General features: G+C 40.1%; 1 protein-coding gene and 1 non-coding gene across 3 annotated transcripts; one reads left to right on the forward strand and one right to left on the reverse strand.

Annotated features, from left to right (window-relative positions):
• On the reverse strand, positions 1-27,041 carry LOC119720519 (exocyst complex component 5-like). Of its 2 annotated transcripts, XM_038190220.1 has the most exons (18): positions 26,803-27,041; positions 22,031-22,276; positions 20,808-21,005; positions 19,776-19,840; positions 19,245-19,273; positions 18,655-18,764; positions 17,710-17,754; positions 17,346-17,399; positions 16,403-16,489; positions 13,458-13,744; positions 12,499-12,655; positions 11,493-11,725; positions 10,166-10,204; positions 5,499-5,585; positions 4,116-4,224; positions 3,178-3,334; positions 2,038-2,198; positions 1-785 (listed from the first exon to the last, which is right to left on the reverse strand). In XM_038190220.1, the coding sequence occupies exons 1-18, from the start codon at positions 26,821-26,823 to the stop codon at positions 699-701; spliced, it is 2,172 nt and encodes a 723-aa protein (XP_038046148.1). In that variant the 5' UTR covers positions 26,824-27,041; the 3' UTR covers positions 1-698. The 2 variants fall into 2 exon arrangements, with proteins under 2 accessions (XP_038046148.1, XP_038046156.1); XM_038190228.1 differs by lacking the exon at positions 10,166-10,204.
• Trnat-ggu lies at positions 2,612-2,684 on the forward strand. The gene has a single exon. It is a non-coding gene; the product is annotated as a tRNA-Thr (tRNA).
• Positions 27,042-27,689: the final 648 nt, after the last annotated feature.

Below are 27,689 nucleotides of genomic sequence, written 5' to 3' on the forward strand. Positions count from 1 at the left end.
ATTGGAATGTGTGAACGCCACTTAGAGAAATAAACAAGCATTGAAAATTGAAAAAATAAGAAAATCATCTACAGTGTGAATGTTCATACAACCCATGAATCCATTGCTACTGAAAATTTGTCATTAACTATCATCAACCCCCCACAAAACTGTTTTAAGTTTCAGTTTCAAATAGCAGTATCTTCACACTTGTTGTACTCGGTTCATCATAACTCATTCAAATATTTGAACAAACATACAGTCTGGAGAGCTTTGCTGACTTAATTTGAGGTTCACTCTGCAATAGCTAAGAAAATTACAGTGATATCAGGATTCATGAGCGCTTCTTGCAGAGGTTCGACAACTGTAAAGAAGTTCTTTTCCACAGTAAGTGACAATTTGAGATGACACGAAGTGACAATGAGTCTCAATGTTTTGTGCTCGCCTGGGATTTAGACAAGTGAGGTCTATATGTGAGTTGGATCTGGAAGCAGTGCAGCCTGGATGTGTGGGTGCTGGACAGCTAGAGACCAACGCTTCACTTCATCAAATCCAATCCTTTCCCGACACGGAACACAGGTTGAAATATTAGGTTTACATGATTCCTCTCAGAACGACACATGACCCCAAAAGAGATTCACTGGCACAGGGTGTCACTCCATTACTAGACTAGCCATGCAAATCTGATGGTCAATGTTGTCTACCTTATCCACTCCTGGCTACCTTAGTTGCTGAGCTATCTTGGCTGTCTTGAAGTCTGCCCTCAGCTGTACAAACGACATCATGGTGTTCTTCTCTAAGCCACTCTGAAAAATACAGAAATAGAAATGTAGACAATTCAATTATTTCTAATTATGACAAATCTGTGGAGGGAGTGGGAATAAGTAGACAACAGCATCGATGAAAACAAGTTATCATGGATCCTTCCATGATTTACTAATTACAAAACAATGACTTTTGTTTTCATATAGAGTGGGGCATGGCCCCCATGGGATATGTCAATGAATGGGACTGTCCCATATGGTCAACTTGGTCGAATCTAACCATATTTGAGACACATATTTGAGACATATTTGAGACACATTTATGAGGCTAATAAACCACTACCACCAAGCATGCATTCAATTCACAGTTCTTAGCAAAATGCAAAATTTTCCAGCCAACTTTTGATATACAGCCAAACGCCACAAATACTGATTCGCAAGAGTAATTTCAACAGTATTGTACAATATTTCTTGCCGAAACCTCATATGTTTCGATACTCTGGGGTGAACAAAAGTTCTCAAAATCTAAAGAAGGGCGCTTCACAACTAACCCGATGAAGGTTTAGCTTAGTGAATGCTGTATATTCCAAGAAAACAATATTCTTGGATCTCAATTTCAATTCAAAAGTTGCCGAGTCATGTTTTTGAACTGTGCCTGAAATCAGCATCTGGAACATGTTCTCATTCAGCCAATTGCAGCTATGCGATGTCACGCACTGAACCGACGAATAATAGCAACCGCCCAGGTGTGTGCATCGTGTCAATGCTTGCACGGGCATGCACTCTTGTTTTACTATACTCCAGAGGACAATGCTTTGTGTTTCCCTTTGTGTTTCCCTAACACAACACTCTCCCATAGACTAAGCACACAAACCTACTACAGAGGACCGTTTCCAACAAAAGACCCAACTCCCGGGGACTGAGAGGATCTGTTGTTCTCCCTTTGTGTGTCGGTCCTCGGGGGTTATGTAGAACACATACACCCATTCACGGATTCGCCGAATTACAAATCAACAACTAATGGAAATTTCCAAAAAATTGTCACTTGATGCATCTTTGGAAATGGCACTGTTTTATTGTTTTCTTCAAAATGACAGCATGCCAGAAAGAATCATTTCACAGGGAGTTTATTGCCATCCCCATCTTTAAGCCAAGTACGCTTTTCAACCATTATTTCATCAATTACTTTCTGGATAGTTGCAAATGATATACTCTGCCTTTAAATCTACAAGGTTTCTTGTTTGATTAAAAACTGTACAGCATTTGCACAGCACCTTGGCAGATTTCAACCTACCAACTGCTCTCCAGTAATGACAGACTTGATGTTCTCAGGGACCACTACGAGCAGATTGCACAGGGCATGCAGCTTCTCAAACAGAGAGTTGACCATGGGAACTTTGAAGGATTTCACTAGACGACGATACTCATTCACGTCACAGATCACCAACATGGCACCTGAAAGCATGAGAAAAATCACAAGACTTTGGTTTTTACCGTCATGACGTGGATTTTATTTAATGCCAGATGAAACATAGCTCTTAAGGACTTTCATTGCTTTTGTTTTTCTAAAGTTCAGTCCCTGTAACGTTGGGAGCTTTTAACTAATGAAGGATATATCTATTCCAAACAATCTACAATAATGTTTAAAAAAATAGACACAGGGAACTTTAGACACGAAAAAATAATTGACTGGAGCGGGGATTGAACCTGCGACCTCCTGATAAGCCATGTAGCCAGGGACCACGCCCAAGGTCACGATGCAAGCACACATTAGCAATGTTGGCTACATGGCATATATTGATTTATGGCTTCTGACTAGCGCCTCATGAACAAAGACATTGACTAAAAATGGGGAACCCCCAATATAGGGCTGGATAGCTCAGTCGGTAGAGCACTGGAATGGTAATCCGGAGGTCGCAGGTTCAAACCCCACTTCAGCCAATTTCTTTGTTCAACCTTAAAACAATTATAATGTACCTAGTCAGTTTCCCTATGTGGTTTGTTTGAAGAACAACAAAATGTTTAAGTTAAATTAAGCTGCTCTGCCTATCCCTGTTCAATATGAATTTTTGAAAATGTTAATTGTGCATTCATTGAACAGAAACATCAGTTTCTGTTCCCTGCTTTGTAAAAGATCCTGCCATGGTCTAAAGGTATATTTGTTTCGTATATATTTTAGGTCAATCCAGTCGGTAAGCAGTTTGGAGCAGTTTGAAGAATTTTCATTATTCCTGTTACAACGCAAATGTTGGGTTCAGCCCATCTCTAGGGCAACTTGAAACAGAAGCAATTTGAATTTGAAAAAAAAAATTGCGACGAAACTTCCTGACTTATGTCGGGCTCAACTTGTGCTAATTTGTACCACACGTACTTGTCGTGACATTTGCTTTGGCCATGAGTATGAACCAGTCCAATAGATAAAGCAGCTACCTACCCAGTGAGTTATAGGTAAACTGCTGCAGATGGTCATAGATGACGCGGTGGAATCTGATGCCAAACTCCATCAGGACCGCTGTGATGTTCTTACCATCCAAGCATCGCTTGATGGTCTCAACTTGCTTCTCAATGAAAGGGATCACCTTGGCACATGCCTGTGACATTCAAACAAAACCCTGGTTCGGTCAGTACTTTACATTAATATCACTCAAAAACAGAGATGAAAAGCAAAGCTGTTTAATGACATCAAAATGATATGCCAAACCTGCTTTGAATGAGGAAAACAGGAATATAATAGTCAAATTTGGCAATTTCAGTTATTAAACAATTGTTAGCTACGGTAACATATACTTTTCTAGTGTCAATTCCATGAAGTGGCATGTACTCTGTCTTATACAACCAAACGTGCACAAACCTACAGACATATCCAGCAAGCGATTACTGTATTACTTTGGCCATGGAATCATGACTACTGTGTATTTTTGTGTGCAATGTTTCAAAGGCATGTAGATTTTGCACCAAGTTTTCTTCCAAATTTGAACCCCTCTGCTGTTATTGGAGCATTTGCAGACAGCATAGCTTCCTCCTGAGCGTCCCTTCTGACTGGCTACCAGAAAGTTGGTTTATGTACTATAAGCCAGATTATGTCAAGATATTAGATCAAAATATCTTATATTTACGTGTACTTCTATGGACTTGACCAGCTGGGTGGACTGCACTGAACTAATAGCTTGGCGCCCTCAAGCGTTTCAATTTTGACACCAGAATCATCAATTTCAGCTTCTTTGTGCGAGAGGAACAAACCTTAGTGGATATCCCCACTATCCCCTATGTTAAGCGTTTTTACTGCCAAGGATACCAACAGTGACTTTCTCACAAGTATTCCGTCGATGAATGAGAGGTGAACCCTGAGAACCTTGGATGATGACTACTCACATTGGAATACATCCGCATGGGTCCTTCCTCTGATTCTGGCCTGAAATCTGTCTTCTTCTGCTCCTTATCCAAGAGGTACTTCATCCAACCGCACACTGTGGCTAATGTCCTGTCATGATGAAGATTGGTTAAGCATATAATGGCTGATGGTGATGATGATGATGATGATGATGGTAGTGGTTGATTATGGGTTCCACGCAAGAACAAGAGAGGGCGTTTTTTAACCACTTTTGAGAGTTCCAGTGGGGGAACACATCGCGTGCGTGTACTGGTTCAGGCATGTACGGCGCGAAGTACGCATGACCAATTCTATTCTGAATTTACACAATGCCATAGCATCTTTGCATCGTCGGCAATGCGTTAGAATGTCTCTCCAAGTGGTCCCCCCCAACTCTCCCTTTTGTAGCATTGATGGGGTTCTTGTCCAAGGAGTCCATGTAACATACATGTACATATCAACATTATCTAAAAGTTAATGTCTGACCCAAACACTGCAAATTGAAAAGAAAAACAATAGATATGTTCTCTAAGAAAGATTTTACTATCATACCCCCAACATGAATGGTCGGGAACAGAATATCTGGGAAATAACCAACTCTTGTTGAACACATGGTACGACCTCTTACTTCAAGATTTACATACGTAAGTTAATGAAAATGAGTCAGAAATTGGCTTGTATGTGTTCATTATGCGTGACTGTACACTTTGTTTATTATGGAGGACATCTTACACACATTCTTCTTGCCCATTTTTACACAGAACTTTCATGACATTTCTTGAAACAAGTTTGCCATACATTCATAAAATTCTGAACAAGATTGGATACTTGTTTCTCAGATCTGTTTGTTCTTGACCTTTACATCTGCGTGAGTTGCAATGTTAGAAAAAAATCTTCCCACTCTTTATTGTAATTCTTTTTTAGGGATTTGAGCAGAGTCCTGTGAACATGGCATCAGCAATCTACTGACTGAGCTATTCAGACTCCACATTAATTTAACCCTACCTCTCTGGCTGGCAATTTCAAAAAGGCCAGCCCAGCAGTCAAAATAAACCCAAGTGACTGTTTGAGTGCTCCCTACCTTCATAAGGCAGGATTGACTGGCTATGATTGTTACGAAACCTGATATAGCTATGCTTTGACTATAGGAGATTGATAAGCCAGCTGTGCCTACCAGTCACCTGCTTTTGTCTGTTCATGGAATTTGACTGTCACAGTACCTACAAGAAATATGATCTGACTGTTGGTGACTAGCCTGTGCAAAACGCATGGCAGGGGAACAGGATTGAATGTTTGACTGTCTGTGACTGATCCAACAAAAGGAGGGTTAACAGACTACTGATTTCCTAGTCTTTGAGTGAAAGAAGACGAACAGATAAACAAACCTGTCCAGTCCAGTCTCTATCTTGGATTCCATCTGCTCCATGGTCTGCTTCTTCTTCTGCACACAGTCACTATGTGCGGGCGAAGAACTAGGAAACAAAGAAAAAGTCATTTTTACAGTTACCTTATTTTGTGCAGTGTAGGAGTGTGTGTAAATTTTGCCAATGTTGCCAATATTTGTAATCATTTTGTGCAGGTCAAATGAGGATCTGCTTGCAAATGTTGGCAAGATTATGTTAAAGTGAAACTTGTCCAGATGATTGCTTTTATCATCTCAGACACTCTTAACTAGAAAAATGCTACACTACAATTACTTTGCTTCCAGAAAGATGCTCCTGTCTAAAGATGCAAGCCAGAAATTCCAAAGAAAACACTTTTTTTAAAGATTTGGCAGCCATATGGGAAGATTTAACAAGCTGTCAATAGTCTCTATTAGTGAAACTCTTGGCGGTAGACAGCCTTCCTTTACATTTTTCAGACATTCAAAAGTGACTACGTAAGATCTGCCAAAACCTGCCAGCCAGAGGGAATTTCAAGGATTAGAAAAACGGAACTCATTCATGGGAATCCTGCAAAAATGCTGCTGTAATTCACTATCGAAAAGATTATGTGAGATCTGCCAAAACTGGTCGCTGGCACAGCAACCGGATCACGCTGTTGCAAACATACCCACCACTCACTACGGACTTGTGTATTTTCTGAGCATTTTTGTGTTGTTTTGTTAGGAAATTGGAGAAAACTCTACTGTTGTGACTGTTATTTGTATGAGTACAGTATGCAACGAAACAGTTGACCACGTGAGGTGGCATTTATTGGCCAATTTTCCGAACGATTTCACTTTGTTTCCAATACACGTGCAGAACCAAAGGCTGGATCAGTTGCCAAGTGTGCGGATTGATCCATCACTAGGATAAGTCCAGTGATCTCCCACACTATAACGTAATACTTCGATTGTGAATTGGCAAAGGAACACTTTGACGTTTGACCTTTTGACCTTTGACAAGGAAAAATACACGGCACCTATTAGCAAAGACTCTTAACCCACTTTAAGCATTTTTAACTTTTCCTAATCCTCCAAAATCAACCACTGTGTGGGAATTAATGGAACATTTCCCTTGTTTTATGCCATACAAAGTCAACATTCAAAGGGCACCGAGTCCCATGTAAGGTTAACGCTGCTAGGCTATACCTTACTACATCCTGCAAAATCCCCCTCAAGGAAATCTGGGTGGATAAGGACAAATGTATTTATGAGCAAAATGTACTTCCCCCAAATAAGACCAGACTGTCATTATTTGCAAGTTTAAACTTGACTTTGGGGCAGTAAAAACTTTCACTGCAATCAGAACAATGTACAAGTATGAGCAATATCGTTTCAGCATACACTAGTCCCAAGTGATGAAAATGCAAAAAAATGAATGAATGATAACTACTGAAAGAAATAACAATCGCTTGTAGAAATGTTTGAGTTGCTCAAGCCTAGCTATCAGCCATGAACCACACTGGGTACATTCCTTGAGGTTCTCTTGCAAGAATATGGCACACAATTATAATTATAATGTACCGGGTACAAGAAGTTGTGTCATCAATGCACTTGGCTTGGACTATATTTCAATAATTGTATTGTTTGGTGACAATATTTATTTTGATACCGAGCAATACCAAACGGTGTTGTCAAAATACCAAAATACCTATGCCCTCTGTGTGGAATTTCATTACTGTGATTTTTCCTCTTAAATGTGGCCAGATGTGCGCAAAAGCCCTTAAAAAGGTGACAGAAACAAGCTGGCCAGATCTGAACTATTTGGATCATTGTTACAAGTTTTTGTGGTCACTGTATCTAGACAAGGTGAAAACTGCGCTAACTAGTCATCCAGCAGGGCCTTTGAAGTTCTGCCCATGCTGCCTGTTTGTAGTATTTCCTATCACCACATATACTTTGATGACATAATGGTCCGCCCAGAAAAGTAGCTGATAATTAGGGAATAACAGTGTGAGGACCCGGTCTTCACTGTGTGATAATGACCGGGTTTGGGGATGGCCGCTGTTAATGGACCGAACCCGGCCATAGAAAAAAAGTTGAAAAATTGAAAAAACATTGAATTAACTGATCATGTCCTCTTGACTACAGTGTATATCTTATATTTCATGACCATCGGAGTTTCATGACCATTGGACCTTCTCTTACATTTGCGAAACAGGCAATTATTTCTGCGACATACATGTCTACAGTAAAGTACCGGTAGCATGATCCTCGTGGATTCTAAACATACTACTCAAAAGGATGACTGTGATAACATTACAGATTTCACTTCAACTAACTATGGTGTCAAACAGGGAAAATATATAATTTGTACCAAGTGAAGAAGGGTAGGCCTGTGCATTTGCGGGTAGCACATGAACCAGGTAGAAAAAAATACGGGTACTCAAGTACCCATTAAAGAAACCCAACCCCAAAATTCAAATCTCGGAAGTTGTTGTTTTGAGTTTTCACAAAGGTCCGCACAGTGTGTACACTGGCATGCAAAAGTATTTACGCACCAGCTGTACAATTTTCAACTTGAAATGTGACTTCAAAATATCATGGATGGTCAATCAGTTTGTTTCATTATTTTAGTCAGTAATATTCAACTTTCCAACACTAAACATCATCGTCTTTGGCCTAGACTACGTTTTCCTGAGCTCATGAATACATTACACTGGCATTAAAACCAATGGGGACAGGAGGGAAAAGGCGCGCTGTTTTTCCGGGCCATTTAATGAAATCGTTGTGACTATTCATAAATATTGAACTAGAATCAACGGGCCTTATAAGGGATGGTTAATTTGCATGTGAATGTTTTCTGAAAGCCCCGAGATATCATTAGCAGGCATCGTTGGTGACCTGCTGCAGCATGCTGGTCGAGCGAGGCATGATGGAATGGTTTCGTTGACATTGTCGGCGAACATTTTGCTAATCTCTTCTGCCCATCGTTTGATCATGGTTTGATTGGCCCGGAATTTCTAGCATATCGCTTTGTTTTTAATACAGAGGAATATCTAGCCGACTGAACCCCAGATTTTATAGGAGAAATGGGGGGCAGTTTGGAGTTTCCAGGTCATTGAATGGCCAGCTCCAAGCCCCGACCTGCCAATCCGCTGGAGAATTTTTGGAACGAGCTGAAAAGGCAACTCCATCGCCAAGTTTGGCTACAGAATCAAGCGGAGTTGTTCCAAATTCTTCAGTGGATTTGGTATGGTCTGGATCATCAGATCCTTGCCAATCTGTTGATGTCAATGAGCCGGCGGTGCCAAGCTGTAATAAACGCTGGGAGAGTTTTTACCCAACATTAACTTTTGTCACCCTTGTGTTCTATGGGTGCTGCCATCTTGGATTTTGTGGTACCCCGTTGACTTTGTACACAGAAGAAACTAGTGGCGTCAACTTGCGGGTACCCGATATCATAATCAGGAAACGGTTCCTGACATCAACGGTCGGGTACTCAGGTACCCGGTTCTGATGCACAGCCCTTAAGAAGGGGATATTCATGAAGTCGGAAAATAAAAAGGAAAATTACCCGCCAGGAAACAGAAAATGGCACTGTTTGCAAACGACTGATAAAGCGGATTTAAGATTTGTGGTATACTTTTCTTCATAATTTTGAGTTTGGTTTAAGCTGGAGAGGAGGGAAAGTAAGCAGCAGAAGAGTAACATGAGCTCTTGGTTCCATTGAAATTTCAATCAGCACAGAACTTCTGCTAGAAAGTAGCAGTTACATGTACGTGAAGTACACAGTGTGGCAGAGCCTGTAAAATAAATGTTTCTGATAAAATAAATGGAATTTTTGGCAACAAAGGGTAAAAATCAAAGCTTTCTAACAGTGATAGAGTTTTTATGGGAATATTGTCTAATGAGTATAGTAAGTTTTAGGATTACATGTATAATTAGTTGATTACTGACATAAGGTTGTTTTGATGATTTTTGACTCATTATTCACTGAATGGTTTACATTTTATATTATATAAACTGTGCTGTGATACACAATGGTGCTTTGTGCGGGTACGAAAGTAAATTATCGGCAAATAATGAAAACGTAAATCTTTAGAGGAAAAAGAGAATTGTTTACAGTCTGCATTTTAAGATCTTTCATCATTTGAAAGGCAACATATGATAAGAATACTGCAATTTCCTGATCAAAATAAACACTGAAAGATGACTCCACAACAGAAGCAACTCTTACAACATCCCCACAAGTTTTTGTTTCCTCAAGATTTTTAAAAACATTTAAAAAAAATTAATGAACAAGCTAGCATTAAGCACATGCTATAGAATGCAGTGAAGCTGATTCCAAAATTTAAAGAAGTATAAATTTTCAAATAACACGCGCCATTTAAACAGCGACAAGCCTTTTAAAAAAATTATTAGTATTTTTGGTTTGGGGGGCCGAAAAAACAATTTGATGCAAAACTTTGTATTGTTATGGCAGATAAAACGATTGATCATGGGTGCAGTATGGATACATTGTGCTTGATTGATGGGTAAGAGAAGAAGATTACAGATCAAGATTAAACAGGCAGGATTTCCAAACTATGTGCGATAAACTGCATTCTACTTGGCTGCTTGGGGTGGATTCTAAGCTAAGCGTCAAAGCATTCCACACAAGTGCCGAAAACTAAATATTCATCCCACCTTACAAAGCACATTCCAACTGATTCAGGGGTGTGGCCTCTGAAAAATGTGTAACATTAAAAAAAACATGGCGGAAAAATCAGTGCGAGTAAATAACAGTTTGATCAATAAAGAGGATTTTAGGATGGTGAAAGGGTTTTAAAATGGTAATTTGAAGGGTTTATATTTGTGGAAGGGGTTATTCTTAGGAAGGTGAAACAAGAAAGCTTAAAAAAAAACACTGGAAATAACGAATGAGCACGGAGAGCAAGCTTTGACAATTCCATTTGCAAATACAGTCACGGCTTCGCCTGTCATTTTAAAATGTGTACCCATGCCATTTTCAAGTTTCACCTCGAAAAATATCTTAGTCTTTTTGATTGCCATTTTCCTAAGCAATATGAAAGTTATTCATCTTTGAATGAGACATCGAATGAAATAAATCCATCAATTTTTAGCTATTGAATTATTTCTTCACAGTACTTGAATTGTGGGCTGCCAGACAATTAATTGGGCTCTCATGGGGTGGGTTCATTTGCGCACAAAATGAAAGCCATTTTCAGAGGGTTGCAGATGCCCAAATAGGAATAAATAAGTTTTTTTGTTAAATCAAAACATACAAATTGAGAATCATTTTTTGAAGAGCACGAGGTATGCAACTTTAATATCCATTAAAATGTCCTGCCCAAGATTAAATCTTCCCTTACTTACATGAAGGGGGATGAACCACCATTCGAAAAAAATTGCTCCATGAGCCATCCTCCAAAAAACACTTGGTGACTTTTTGAATAACTGAGTAACAGAAGGTTATATTTGTGGAAAAGTCCTTATCCCAGTCCATGTGCCCTGTCATAAGTCACTCACGAGACACTACAGGATTGTGGCAGCTATTGTTCATTTTCAAGAGACGGAATTTGCGTAGGGGAGATGTAAATTTTACACTGGGTTTTTTACCCTTTGCTTACGTATTTATAAACACTGTTTACTCCGTGTTGTCCGAAGGCTTGTAAGAACGCATTCACAAGCTTCCTCGGTTAAGATTCGAATTCATGACCTCCTGCTTTATAGTGCACACATACTGAATATACAAATACAGTGTTTATACATTGAACAAAGGGCAAAAACCCAATATAAAAAGCTACTGTTCACTTTGACACTGATACTGAGGCATCTGATGAATGTGTGCAAGCATGTAAGGTAATTAAGGTAATCTAAGCTAATTAAGGATTCATAGACTATCCCATGCTAGTATAACAGTCTAACGAGTTGCAAACAGAAATCAACACCCCAATTTAAATTCAGGCATGCATTCATTAAAGCATTTAAAAACAAAATCAATTAAAAGTACCTTATTAATGGCACTAGCACATCGCTGAATTGCTTCTCCAGCAGATGGAAGATGGCATTGGCCTCGCCGGCGATGTTGAAGAAGTAGGTCTGGGGAAGGTTCTTGGGCTCAGAGGAGGGAATTCCCTGAAGACCAATCTCCAGGGCGTAATCAATGTGATCAATGCACAGATACTCTATCAGGATGTCAAAGATGATGATGGCATGAGGGGACAGATCTGACTGGTTGGACAGCTGACAAAATAACAAACCATCGATAGAGTTTATTCAGGTTAACTCAGGCAAAGGAACAATATAAGCTGGTTGACATGGAAAAACACATGTTTAAATGTTTAAACAAAATAAATTTTAAATGCGTTTACTAATTTTCCAAAATGTTTCAACTAAACCGAAATTATAAAAACGGGACCTACGTTAACGCGATCTTCCTTTGAGTTAAACATATATTTAACAATGTTTCAAACCTATTTAATTTACAAAGCCTTAGAGTACTGCAGTACTTGATTACATTTGGGGTACACGTAGTTAAGTTGTTAATACTTCTTCAATGACTGCCTGCTATTCAGTATGTCAATCACTGTTGATTTATCATGTCAATCACGCTGGCCTGCAGACATAATGGGCAGGCGTAAGCCTTTGTTAATGGCTTTAAATGTTTAAATGGTTCTTAAAATATTTGCTAAACGTTTACAAAATTAAACGCAAAGTCACATCCTTCATAAATTCAAAATAAAGTAATCATCCACCATGTTGTGTTTCATATGGATATGATAAATGTATTAACATTTAGATTCTTTTTGTAGGTTTTGTAGTTTTTTTCAAATAAAAGAAGTGTTTGCACTTGTCAGCTCTAATGGGGAATCCTCAAGAACTTTCCAAAATTAAACATTTCTGGTAGCTCGCAAAAACTGAATCTACCCTCGAACCTCCATGTTGGTTTCGTGCCAAAAAATAACGGAAAGTCAAGAGGAGGTTTTCCTAGAGGGATCATGACAGACTGAACTGACCAGTTGGCATCTGTTGAATGCCTGCTTGGATTCGTTGAGTAGATTCAGAGCAATCTCCTGTGACAGGAAGGTTTCCCCCTTGAAGTCAACTTGGGGTCCTGAGGAGCCGATATTCAGCGTTGTCTTAGTGCGCAGCTTGTGCTGCAGATCTTGCAGCCTGCAAAATGAAGACAGTAACTTTGTCATGTTTTATGTGTTAATTCCAAAAAAAAAGGAGGGAAGCCAGAATGGGACCTCAAGTGTAAAAAAAACCACAAAATATAATCTGGCCAAATTTGTTTACACTGTAGCAAACTAAATTCTCAAAAAAAAAATTCCCACACGGCAAACATGAATTCTTCAGTATACCACCAGCCAAGATTGATGTCAATATGCAAATTATAAAAGAAGGTTTCACTCAATCTGTACATCAGAGAGTGAAGCCACATGATTGGACCATTGAGAGGGCCGGTGTAATGAAGAATAAAATGTATATAAATAGAGACTGGGCACCACGTATTCCTTTTTGCAATACTTTAGCCATGCCTGACTAAAGAAGCCGTGGTCTGGTAGTTGCATGCGCCAGTCTATATTCTTGTTTTGCATGTTTGACATTTTGTAAGTTTTGGGCCTCTCATATACAGCACTGAGAGTCCCAAATTTTTGGACTAAATGGAACCTAACAGGACTGTATTTGAAACTTGTGATTGATAGATCCAGAGTTCAAATCCATTCATTCACAGAATCCCTAATATCACAAATATTCAAGTAAGGAGTCGATTGGTGGTCTCGTACTTGTGACCCAATCTCACCCAAGCTGACCTACGGATTGGGCGTCCCTCCAAGTTCTAATAATGGAAAAAAAAGGTCTTTGCAGTCTTCCCTCTCTTCTGAGCTACGGCACCTCCTGTGATATTTGAGGAACCTTGATTTTCAGGACCAGCACAATAAAATCAACAAAATCACTGAACACTACTTACCCTCCAGTGTGTTGTATTTGTTTCTTCTGGTGGTTCATCCCCTTGTAGTAGTTGTCTAGATTCTCTGACATCCTGTCCCTCAGGTGCATCTCTTCCCTGGCGATGTAGCTCTGCAGGTAGCTGCCAAAGATATGCTTGGTCAGTCGGCTAAGTAGGTGAGCGTCTGAGCCTAGCCGGTAATCAGACAGAGCCGTGGTCAGCCGGCCAGTCCGGGCGTACAGCTCGTGGAGATCCTTCAGGTAGTGCTCCATGTCCTCATGATTGGCCAGTTTCTGTTTCACGTGTTCCTGGAATGAACAAAGTAGATTTTTTTTAACTTGAAATGCAGCAGGGAGAAGATGGCGAGGAAATATTCAGTCTTAGAGTCAGGAGAAAAACTCCAGAACTGGAACACAATCCAGAATTCAGACTGGGAGGGATTGGAACCTGGGTCACAGAGGTGGAAGACGAGGAAATACCACTGCACAAACCTGACTCTCCTAACCAGGGACACGACGCCATGGAAAACACCCATTTGGGCTACAAAACACCTTTTTAACAAAATGATATAAAGAGCATTTAAAAGTAGAATGTAAGTGTCCACACAACCATCCTTTAAAAATTGGACGCTTTTGTGTTATTCTTGCCAGAACGAATATGGGGGTTAACGTTTTGACTCTCAAAAATCAAGTTGTTTTGGTGCTAGTCATGATTCCTGTCACACTGCAGGAAACAACATATGTGTGTATCGTTGCTGTGGGTTTCGTACATTATGTGTACATATGTAGACACACACACACGAGGTGTACCCCACGTTGATTCATCTGACATTATGGACACAGAAACTGGGGCAAACCTCCTCGTCTAAGAAAGAGACATATATTTACAGCTGGAAATACGTATGCATTTGCCACAAAATGTGTGCCACGTCAGAAGTAAACAACCAGCCTTTTTTGTCTTTTCTTAGGAACAGTGCGACATTAGGTTAGTTTCCTTTCAACCAGACCTTTGAAATATGATAAGTTTACAATCTTAAACATAAAAATTTCGGCAATTTCGGGACCATGTGCCCCTTTCGTGAACTAAACTTTGAACTAGTTACTAATTGAATCAAAGTCTCCAAAAACTGGTAGCGTGTGCAAGAACTAAACATACTCGAAGCTGCAACATACACTGTCTACTGTGATCAAACATTTAGGCCGAAAAAAAAATAGTTCTGCTTCCGATTACATGCCTTTCAAAAATAGGGTCGGTCGGTCGGAATTTTTTTTTTTGCCAATTTTTTGATGCAGATTGAATGGGGTATTCAATTATATGCGAAGTTTTAGCCTGAACTATTTCCATTGCACTACAAAAGCTATACACAAAATGGCCACGAAAAGTGAATAAAACCTACCTTAATTATTGTCAATATATTTACATTCGATAATTCTTCAAAAATAATGGAAAATTCAGGCCGTTGGCATCATATGCACAACGCTAGTCAAGACGGGAAGCTGGCCAAAACTCCGAAGTGTGTGATGCACTGTGCATGTGTGGCCTGCGGCCGACAGACCTCGTTTTACGGTCGAAAAATTCCGGGAAACACGCTGCATGTATCACTCCAAATACGAGTAGTGCGATCTCAAAATGAACTCTTGAACACGGAAAATACATGCACAGACAAGATAGATCAATTCTGAGAATTAACTTGCAAAAATGTTCTTTCTCCATCAGTGTTTTCTTGGCATTTTTACGATGTCGAATCCAACCAGTTGACACTGACAGTACACGTGCTTAATGCATAGCCATGCTAGCGCTATCGCATAGCCATGACAGACTGGCTACCGCACTTTCATCATGTCTTCTAATTTGGCCCCTGCGCGGCGTGAACCAGTCATCACTGCATTGAGCAAGGTTTATGCACGTGATTATAGTCACCGTGACATCGAATTGCGAGGTATGATGACAGATCGCAAAGCGAATTTGGTTTCTTTTGAAAAAAAATAGCCAATGTAAGTAAGAAAACAAATAAATACAAGCATTTTTTGACGCAAATGGGTTGTTGAGAGGTATTTTGTGAAGACAGAAAAGACAACAAGCTTTTATTTTTATATATTCAATCATTATTTTTTATTTTTTTTGGAATTGGCGATAAAATGTTTAGGGTCGCATCCTCAAAATAGGGTCGGTCGGGTAACCGGAAGCAGAAGTATTATTTTTTTTGGCCTTACATGTGCACAACAGAATAACATACCTGCTCCTACTGAATACTACGGCTGTGCTGACTGAGCACTTCAAATGAGTGGGAATATGAGTTTTTGAACAGCTGACACAAAGATGCAAGAAATATTGCAGAGAGACTCCGACTCTTGAGATCAAATGCAAACATACTTCACATACAGCGGAACTTCACTATAACGAACATCGCGTGGGATTCAAAGAAATTGTTCGTAATAGCATTCGTTCGGTATAGCAATTTTCACAGATCAGTGGCGCCCTCTTTTGACCACTGTTATAGTGTAGTTGCATTAACACACCACGCGCAGAGTTGCCAAATGTGTCCATTCATCTTTTCAATTCCGTAAGCAGAATTTCACCCTGTATATGCCCTGGCACTTATATTACTGAAAGACGACTTTGAACACTTGCAACTATTGACTCATGTAATTACACAGTTTTTAAGCTTACATGGTTGTCTTTTCCCTTCTATTCCTTGGGGAAGTAATAGTCACATGTCGCTCTTCTGTTGACATTTTCCATTTTTCAGTACTTTTTAACTTAACACAAAAATCAGGAGCCAAAGCTAATGTTCAGTATAGCGTTGTTTGGTATATCAATGATCCACTGTACATTTATGTCAAAATACTCAGAATTTCTACCCATTTGTTTACTTGGACCACTCTCTCTAGTTAAACAGGTTTAAATTCTAATGTGGCTGCTTATATTTTGAAAATCAGAAAAGGACTGTGATTTGTTTAACTTACCTGCAGCTTGACCTCATAGAGATTGAGCACAAACTTTCCCATGACACTCTCTGGACTGCTGAAGACTTGATGGACTATGTTATTCACCTGCAGAAAGTAACACGTTGATTAAAATGTTAGCTGTTTACTGCAACCCTTCATCTCATGGGAATCTGCGCTCCCCTCATTGTCCACAATTCATCAGTATGCAAAAAAATGAATGGCATGTTTTTGAACTCAAACAGAGACAGGCCATTTAGCCCTCTTGTAAAGACAGAGTAGCTTGGCTGTACAATCCTGAATCCATCCAACATTCTGCCAAAAAATTACACCTCATGTGTTTGGCTTGATTTAGGACCCGTATCAATTTTGTATCCGGGACGAGTTCTGGACATTGTATCTGGTATAAGTTACAGGATTCTGAACAACTTTCCTGCAATCTTTACGCAATGAAGTTATGGGTATTGGTGAGGCAAGCAGTTGCTAATGAAAATCCCCCCAGAACATGTCCGGGACAAATGCAGAGCTTCTTCCGGACAAAGTGAATGATTCTACCTGCAACTTGTCCGGAACTCGTCTCGGATATGAATTGTGACGGGCCCTTAGGGTAATCCTAAAACAGTTCTTCATATTTGTGAGTTTGTCAATTTCTGTTAGATTCGAGTCAAAGATAAACCAACAAAGGAGCACATTTTAAGCCCACAAATGTAACTGATTTCTTTGAGCATATGCAACAGCTATGTTTCAAAACTGCTACTAATTTTTTATGTTGCCAAGTTCATAAAAATGTACCTATGAATGAACAGCGCACATTTGCAACAAAATAAATTGTAAAAAAAAAACCCTAGATATTCATCACTGGATACTGTTTTAAATCATTTAAATCAAACAAGATGATTCCACACGGACATCTTATATTTAATAAAACCACAAAGGCACCATCAATGGAAATATCATTTATTACCTTCTTACAGAGTGGGATCAAGTCTTCATATACATCGTAGAAAATATACGTATTCTGCAAAAACAAATATCAAAAATGTCCGTCACATTAATTAGATTTCTGTAGCTCTATATAGACTTTTGCAGTATTGGATTTTTGAGAGTCCATATAGTTTGAGACTCGGTTCAACACCACGGAAATATATACGGAAATTTATATGCATATTCTGTCTCTGAGATATGGTAGTTTAAACATTTCAAGGGCCAAACCTGTTTGTCCACGGACGGCTTTATTCCATCTGCTTGACTGAGCTCCAGAGCTTGATTTGAAGACAAAAAAAACTACACTAGTCTTTATTTTTACTTTACGAATTGATTCTCCTTACCGCTTGGCTTTCTTCAATGAAGGCATCGATGCATCGGTGAAACCCCTGCAGTGGAAATGAGCATTCAATTGAAATAAATCTTTTTTTCAATTGAACATAGCAAGTTTTTCCGACTGATTTTCCTTTTACCAAAAATGAATGGTAAGTGATTTTGAACACGAGGCTAATGAGCTAAAAACTAAAAAGCCAGATTTTGAGAAGAGAACATTACAATGCCCTCTGCCTGGTAAACATGCAAAACATCAGAGAGGACCATTGCCATAACATGTGCACAGAAAAATATGAGGCATTCGGGCAAATTGAGACGATCTGGGCACAGGCCATAGTGGAAAATAATGCAAAAAAAAAAAAACGAATGGGGGTGATTTTTTTTCTTTGATTTTGCGATTTATTGAGATTTGTAATCTTTTATTTGTCAACTACACATTTTTATTATATAATAGTACACAAATCGTGGAATAAAAGTGTTTTTAAGGAAAAACAGTTGGCATCTTTCATTTTCACGACTACAGATCAGTCAAAACTTTTAAGGCCTTTTTCTCAGTACGGTTTTTTGACATGTCAATAAATGCGAACTTTAAACAGCCATAACTTGTCAATGGAATGTCCCATTGAAGTTCAACAAACAGTATTTCAAGGAGAATTATATTCTCCTTCCTAATACCGGCAAACCCTCATTTCCACCTCTGCCAAGTTCTGTCTCATTTTGCCAGAACGCCTCACTTATGTAGGACAAATCATAGCTGGCTCCAAGTCCTGTGCATGGTTTAGTACCAAATTCAAGCTGGATACCAGCAACTTGACCAAAGGTCAATCCTACAGCATGAGAGTAAATGATCGACTTCATAACGTTCAACTCAGGTATTTTCGGGCTAAGCCTGCAGCCTTTTGTCCCAGTGATGTGCAGCTAGGCTTAGTCATTGCCAAATGCGGTAATGGCTTTACCTTGAAGTGCGTCAGTATCCCTGCTAGTTCTTTCATCCTGTCAACAGCGCCCTCGTGGAATGCTGACCTGAATTCAGTGATCAGGTCTTCCTCAATCTGATTGTACTTATCTGCAGAGATAAATAACAACGTAACCTTCTTGAAAATTTCTATGTATAACTTTTAGTCTTCTACGTGCAAGTGAATTGCAACTGGTTTTTACATGTGTCATTCGAAAGTTCAAAAGGGCTAAAATGAACTGAATTTTATTAATACATAACATATAAATAAGGATAAATTGATAAACAAGTCATCATTCTTTTGCACTGATTATTATAGATCTTTTTCCTTAATTTATTGATGGATCCCTTAGCTCAAATTCTATTTGTTTCGTACTGTGGGTATTTGAAATAAAAAAATGTGCAAGAAAATGTGAAAGTAAGCAATCAGCAAATTCAGCTCAAAGCTTCCTTAATTACCTTAGTGAAAAATGAACCAAAAATGCAAATTATTTTCAAACGCCAACTTGTTACTTTTTTTCTCGTGATTTTGATATACAATGTACTGACTTCTTCGCAGTTTAATGGCATTATCATGAAACGTGTACCTACCCTGTATTCTTCTCTTTGGCTTCTCAAACCTAATTAAACATAAATAATAAAACATAAGCATGGTTCAATTTGACTTGATATTTGTCAACACTTGGTTAGAGTCACAAAAATTGCACAATTTAAAAAATGTGTAATCTCAAAATTGCACAAGTGGTCAAGAGCTGGGTCACTTCTTTTTAATTATAACTGTATACTACACAGTAGGGCTTATTTACATGCAAAATAACTGCCAATTAAATTGCATAATGGTCACTACTTGTCATACATGCAATTGTGCCGAGTGCCAATCCAGCACTGGGGGTTGGCCCTGCATTTTGCTCACACTTTTTGCCATCCATCACATTTTTTAAGGCTTGCCTAGTACCTACTGTGCGCAGTACCTACTGTGTGGTCATGAGAGAGCCCTACAGGGCATGGGTAAGAGCAAAATGGAGGGATGTGGTTGAAGGAGGCAGAGGTGTGGGTAAAAAGAGGGGTACTATATTGTACACGATGCCACTGAAATACAGTCTTCCTATTACATGTACTCACTGCTCTTGTGGAAGCTCTTGTGATATAAGCTGCAACTTCTGAATGATATCTGCTGCTTCCTGAAGCTGTAAGAATGAGGCAAACCAACAAAAGGACCCTTTTCAATAATTGAAACAGTATTCAGTGTAGCTTATCCTATTTAAATGAAGATAAATAAACGCAGTGGCATGTACACCCCAAAAAAATGAAAGATTTGATACATCAATGCACTATTTGTCATGAATGTATGTTGCAATACATCATAATTTTTTCTATTTTAATGAATTGATTGACAAGCTCCATCAAAATCAGAAATTGGTTTGAAAAAGTAAATCACCTTTTCAATGTAAAACATCCAAGAAGGATTAATTGCTAAGCGTTTCAGAGACACCAGGCATCAGCGTGTCCTTCATTTCATGACAAAATCATGGTTGATAACCAAAGCTCTGCTTTAAGGGGTTTTTAACTCTTCCAAAGCTGAAAAAGTTTACCAGACAAAAAAGTTGATTTCAAATACTCCTTGAAAATCTGACCTGGTTTAACAAACTTAAAATCCCAAAATACCCCCAAAACTGCTTGGTCATATCACCCCTATACTAAGCACTAAGGGGGTGCATGTGTATGTGTGGGGATGTTCACAAGTTGATTGTTCACAAGTGCATCAACTGCAAAGAGAGCAGCGAGTGGCAGGTGGTGGTGAAGCCACCAACCTCGCATAGCAGGTGAGGTGAAATCTCGTTCTCATCTAAGGCCAAAAAAAAAAATAGTTCTGCTTCCGATTACATGGCATTTGTGTACGATCATATGGAGGCATCTACGTGTAGTCAAAATAAAAGGTAGAAATTGATGGTTTGGGGTGTTTTTTCTCATTTTTTACATTAAAAAAATTAGGGTAGGGGCTGTCAGAATAGGGCAGGTAGGGAGACCGGAAGCAGAACTATTTTTTTGTTAGCCTAATCATGAATTTTTGGAACCTTGCATGACAACTCAAAAGGTAAAAAAGGTTTTTAAAGTTATCTGCGGATCGTCCTAAGAATGTTACATTGTACATACCTGGAATGGATCATTGAATACCTCAGCCTTGGGCCCAAAGTCATCCAGGAACTCTGAGAAGTACTCAATGAGTTTCTTGGCCTCCTCTGCCCTAGCCCTAGGGGTGTTGACTCCCTCCAGCTGGTCACCTAGATGCACCACATTAGTGGCCACTTTGTTGATGTGTTCATCCAGCTCTTGGAAATGCAAGAAGGCCATCTGTTGATTTCAAGGGAATGTCAATAACAGAGTGTAACAAACAGCTAAAAATTAATGTGGACAAGTACTTGAGGCATCTGCACTAGTGATAGCTTGCTTGGTGGGTACTCAAGCACAAGTATTGTTTAATAGTGGGAACATAGAGCCATTAGACCACCAAGCTTGTCAGGGCTGGCTGATTGGTTTGAATCCTGTATACAGCTGCCAGTACTTCCATTGGTGACTTAGCATGGACTTTTTTTATAAGGGTATACAATGCTTATTACACCACAGAAGGGAAGGGGCAAAGATTGCTAATCTTAAAGCTCATGGGCTTTTTTGCTGGGAAGGTTTCCCAGTGTTGTAGTCGAGTCACCAACGTCGAGTCCGAGTCCGAGTCACAAGCCTCGAGTCCAAGTCCGAGTCTCGAGTCACAAGCCTCGAGTCCGAGTGTGAGTCACAAGTGAAATGCAAAGTAATGTCCGCCTAGCATTAGCATTGTCGAGAATATTGCACTCCTGACTATAGCGTGCGTCTGGTGTGCGCTGTAAGCAGACACTTTTGGGCATGTCACCAGGGCCTGGTGCTCTTCGTGCTGGCGCAAGGCGTGCGTGCGCGGGCCCTGGATATGATTTTCCGCGGCGCCGTGTTTTGTCTATGGAGTAAAAAAGAATGCTGCATTCGTTGCACAAATACGTAACATTATGTTTTTTACTTTTGATGAAAATACCAAGCTTGAGTCCGAGTTCGAGTCATTTTCCAATGTGACTCGAGTCGAGTCCAAGTCACGAAAAATGTGACTCGAGTCCGAGTCCTGGACTCGAGTCTTACAACACTGAGGTTTCTGAGTCATCAAGTCCTAATAGTATCAAGATAGGATGTTCCTTGTTCTTAAACAAAACTGTTCTAGAGCAAAAGCAAGATCCATGCAAAGTAATGGTCTTTGAATGTATTTCTGGTTTGGATGCATATTCACCTACTGACAAACACAGAGAAGTGTTACATCTACATGTACCTGCAACATCAAAATTTCATCCCATTTTCACCTTGTTGTTTTCTTGCAGTTGAGCCACTCTCTTGGCGTGATTCTTGGTCTCGGCACGGATGCTTGCGTCTAGTTTCCCAGTGCGTTCCTCCATCCTCATACTCAACAGCTTGAGTTCCTCTATGGTGTTCTCAAACGCCCTCAGCATCGTCTTGGCATCAAAGTCTTGTGGGCCTTCCTTGGAGTCGCCGCCTTGGGTGCGCCATGCCAGCTGTTCAATGTACTGCTCTGGGTCAAAGGTAGCACTCTGTGGAAGATTGAAAAAGAACATACATGTTTTGCATTAAACTGGCCAATTTGTATATGCTATAGACATTTCTTTCTTTTTTCAGCAGTAATAATCATCCAAGTGGATTTTACTCACAAACAAAATTTCTGAAAAGGAGGGCCGGCCTTTGTCTCAGATTTGCTTACAAATCAAGTATGTGATTGATTCCTGTATTAGCCAAAACAACAAACTTCAAACAGCAGGTCTGAACTCTTCGTTATTTGTTGAAATGGCCTCTTGAATATTTGGCCTGCCCGTCTGTGTGCGCTAGCGCCTGTAGCCGCAGTGGGTCTTGTACCATTTCACAAAATAGTTGTTGAATACATCCCGACATGCATATTAGCCCTAACCCCCTTGGCCTGTTTGCTAGGAACCATCCTCAATCCTCCAAAATCTTACAACAGCGCCTAAATTCTTCAAAATTTTCAGACAGTCCTGCCTCAAAATGCATTCATCCTCAATCCTCCAAAATCCTCCTCATCCAAAAATGTTGCACTTATGTTCAAATGAAGGGTACCCAGCCCCTCAATCCTTCAAAATCGTCAGACAGTCCTGCCTCAAAATACCATTCAGCCTCAATCCTCAAAAATCCTTTTCTGAAAAATACCATTCAGCCTCAATCCCCCAAAATCCTTTTCTGAACAAATACCATTCAGCCTCAATCCTCCAAAATCCTCCAAAACCACAAGGAGGATTGTGGAGGATTGAGGAGGGTTAGGGTTAGTTGTTTTTCTACAGGTCACGTGATCGCCACCTCTGTGTGTGTGAATAACCACAGCTGAATCATCTTGCTACGGCTGGAAATAACACACAGGTCAATGGAAAGTGGCTGCAGCCACTGCCATTATTTCGGTCAGAGCCACACATGAACATTTTTTTGCATGGAGGCAGAAAGTGTACACGATGATGATTGAAACTGGCCCAATTCCATCAATTTGCAGCTCCAAAAATGATGACTATCATGGAAGCCCCAGTAGTTCGTCTTTTGACATGTTAAGAAGCAAGTAGGTGCCTTATAAGGTATTCTTGCCAAGTCTTTGGAGCGCTAGTACAACCAACCAAAGACACAATTTGAAAAAAAAGGAGTTTTAGCGCCCCAGTTACTGGGTCTAGGACTAACGTTATAACATTACCATACCGAGGTGGAGGTCCCAAGATCAATTTTTCTTTTTTTCTTTTTCATTCTTTTAGGCTGAAAGTTAGAAATAGTTTTCTTAACTTTTGTTTTGTAATCAAATCTTAGGCCAACTTTTTAGGCAGTGGATATTTTGCCATGACCGGCATTATACTTCCTAATGTTAATTTGCCACGAGTGCACTCTAAGAATCCATGTCAGTAGATAAAGAAGAAAAATAGTAGATGAAAAATGGGTGTTAGTGGATTCGAACCAGGGATCACACGATCCATACGGACTACAGAAAGATGCCTAAGTTTCTCGAACAATTGGATATAAGGACAGGACAGCTAGTCAATCTGGAGGAAAGAAGCTGAGACATCATAGAATACAACCGTAGGCCCTATGTAAACAAATTTGCGATTTTTTTTCAGACAAACTCCTCAGTAGTTTGGAGAACCAAACATGTAGCCAGAGGTACAGCGCAGCAACACCGGGGCCACACTAGTGGGTACGGAGCTCTGGAAGTGCCACCCGTCTTGTTGAGATTCTGACATATTTTATCTCAGGATAACAACATTATTACAGGCAAGATGACGACATCCTGAGAGTAGGATGGCGGCATCCTGAGATGATTTATCACAAGATGACGGCATCCTTAGACTACGATGTTGACATCCTGAGATACTTCATCTCAGAATGCATTTTGAAGGTGGATGTCGTCATCTTACTTGCAGGATGTCGTCATCCCATGATAAATTCGTCATCCCATGATAAATTATCTCAGGATGTTGTCATCTTGCCTGTAATATGTCGTCATCCAGAGATAAAACATTTTAGGACCTCAACAAGTCGGATGGCACTTCTAATGCTCCGTAAGTGGGGCTTCCCTAGGATGATAAGTTTTTGAGAACCCGGCTTGTACAGTCGTTTTCTTAGTTCCGGATAGCAAACATCATTCAGGTTGCTTTCGGCTCAACTTCTTTACGAATTCAAGTGATATTGGTTAAAAACTTTACCTTGAGTGGTGGAGATACTACAAAATAATTTTCCAAATTTAAGCTCTTTTAATTTAACTTTGCGACGTCAAAAGTACCCATGCCACTTTTCCTAGTTCTGGATCAGTTTAATCAGTTCGGAATCGATCAAAAACGGCTTTGCGCGCAAAAAAGAAATCACACGAGAAAATCAATTTTTCAGACAGAGTCACCAAGAATCAAGCACATTTCCTGATAATTACTTAATTTTTTTGAAAAACAGTTCATTCAAGAGAATTCCAGCAAATTTAAAAAGAGAATTAATGTAAAAGATTTTGAAACTTTTGTCTGCAGCGCGACAATGCGGCACTATCAACATCACATAATACATCGCATAAAATCGGTTAACGCGCATACATGTAGGCCTAGTTGGGTCCTAAAAAGAAAATGTTAGTTAAAAATGACTGACATGATATTTTATAAGTATCTCCCAACAGGACATAATTATGTACATTCCAGACAAAACATCGAAATGATGAAAAAATGAAAACCTATGAACAAAAACAGTTCAGGAAAAAAAGCTAAATATGGGCCTTTTATATTTAAAAAATACATGTAACTTTGCCGTATAAAGTCCGTAAAGAAACTTTAAAAAAGTCCTTGGGTAGCTGTAAGGAACATCTGGTAGTACAGATAGAGGAACAAATCAACCATGGACATCAACATTCAACTGATATTTGTCATGTTTGTCATCCAACTTCTTTTCAGGATCAAATTAATATCATGGGAAATCTTGTTTTCTATTTTCCACCCTTCATTGTTTTCCAGGTATGCAAGTTTGCAACTGTGAATTTAGGAAAAAAAACGAGGAAACTAAATTGACAAAAGATTTTGTACAGTCAGACAGTGTTTTTCAATTTAATGGCATCCCTGACTGAGAGGTAAAAAACAAGGAAATCCGAGGAAAAGTTACGTGCCTGGTTTTCGTATCGAAAAATCTCCAATGAAGGTTCACCGTGTGTAGATCTTGCATGCGCCGTGGCTAGCTGTGCACGGCCGGCCACACGCACGGCCGATTGTAGCTGGAGTTACCCAGCCCTGAGTTTTATCATTGGGTTGTCTATTAGGGCTGGAGCGCATTTTTCTCGTAACTTGTAGTATTTGCAAAAAAAATTTGGAAAATGTTCAATTTTGTCCCCGTTACACACTAATTGCAACTGCAACTCACCCCAAACTTGCCTGGAATAACCATTACACAGGTCCTTGAAGTAAAAAACGATCCACGATGAAGATTCAGCCTACAATTGCAGTGAAAACAGGAGGAATAACCGCTAACTTGACAACCTTGCTGGATTGGCCAGGACCGCTATTGGTTTGTGCACAAAAAAAATTGTGTACAATGAATGGCGGTCGATTAACAGGCACAGAGAGCGATCGCTGTCAACTACTCGTTTTGCCGGCTGCGCTGGCTGTTGGCGCATGACGCCACGCGGAAGCGTAACACCCGATGACTGTTTCATGCACTAGTATAAGGTTTACCACTCGCATCACAGCTTTGGTACTGGAACCGCAACCAATAGTGCATGAAACAGTCATCGGGTGTTACGCTTCCGCGTGACGTCACGCGCCAACAGCCAGCGCAGCCGGCAAAACGAGTAGTTGACAGCGATCGCTCTCTGTGCCTGTTAATCGACCGCCATTCATTGTACACAATTTTTTTTGTGCACAAACCAATAGCGGTCCTGGCCAATCCAGCAAGGTTGTCAAGTTAGCGGTTATTTCTCCTGTTTTCACTGCAATTGTAGGCTGAATATTCATCGTGGATCGTTTTTTACTTCAAGGACCTGTGTAATGGTTATTCCAGGCAAGTTTGGGGTGAGTTGCAGTTGCAATTAGTGTGTAACGGGGACAAAATTGAACATTTTCCAAATTTTTTTTGCAAATACTACAAGTTTCGAGAAAAATGCGCTCCAGCCCTAATAGACAACCCAATGATAAAACTCAGGGCTGGGAACTGGGTAACTCCAGCTAGGCCGATTGAGGGATTTTACAGTCATCCAATTTGGAAGGGAATCCCCGCTGATTTCAACTGAACTACTCACGTTTTTACCTAGCCCGACTGCGTCTGGCCGTACAGTACTATCGCAAGCTCTGTAGAGCTGGCGATAACTGTACAGCCAGACGCAGTCGGGCTAGTTTTTACCAAACCAACTTTACCAAGGTAGTTATTCTCTCCATCATGTCCGTACCTTCAGAAACATAACATGTACAGTATGTGAACATTTCATGAAGCGATCCGGAACAAGGAAAAATCCGGAACTAGGAAAACGACTGAAGCACGCCGCTGCAAAGGAGGATGGGCCTAAATTGCTTTTCACGAAATAGGTGCAATATAAAAACAACGTGAACCTTACCTCGAATTCCTTGAGCGACATTTTGTCTTGAGTTCACGGTATCAAATCAGTCTTCAAGACCTGTAATTTGAAGTAGTTATCTTTTGGGACATAGTCTTACTCCTGTCAACAAGCCTGACCGTATCTCCTTTAAAATAATAAGGCTTTATTTTCAACCTTTCGATGATCTGAGCACAGACTGAATGAAGTGATCAAAGTTGTTGAGCACAGAATCGACGAGGCTTAACCGAAAAATAGCTGCATGCAGCTGTTAATCGATACCGGACTACCTCGCAGCACACATGCACAATGAAGGAATAAGAACCAGCACGGGGAGCGTGCGGAGGGCTGGGGGGGGGGGGGGGGCCGGGGATAGATTTCAGCTTTAAGACTTTCGCTCGTACCCCCGCCCTGCAAACAGGGCGCGGGGGGTACGAGCGAACTTTAAGACTGTGTAATGCTCAATGTGTTTCCGGTTAAATATCGCTAACGATCTTTTCTCGGGAGGAAGGAATGGGTGCTCAATTGTCAAGGGTGGTGTGTGGGCGATTATTTGGGGACGGGTCCATGGGGGGCTAGGGCCAGGGCTAGCTCCATAGACCGGCGAATTCTGGGGGCGGGTACGGGTGACAAGGACGGTAGTTTAGGGGTAGCGGAGTTTAGGGGCCAGTGTGTCGGATGTTTATAGGGTCAATGGGGAATCGACGGGTGGTTGGGCCGGGAGGGATATCCAAATTCCGTCTAATCTGACCAACTTAATTTTCCTTACCATCTTCAAAAAGAATCTTCTGGAATCCCGCTCATTCATTGTTTCGGGTCTAACCTTTTGTCTCTCTAACATTAATTTTAATTGTAGACAGACTATAGTGTTCAATCATTGTACTTTGCAAGATCCTGGAACACGGAAG

The sequence above is a fragment of the Patiria miniata genome, unplaced genomic scaffold (assembly GCF_015706575.1).
Source record: "Patiria miniata isolate m_02_andy unplaced genomic scaffold, ASM1570657v1 HiC_scaffold_13, whole genome shotgun sequence".
Taxonomy (NCBI): Eukaryota; Metazoa; Echinodermata; class Asteroidea; order Valvatida; family Asterinidae; genus Patiria; species Patiria miniata.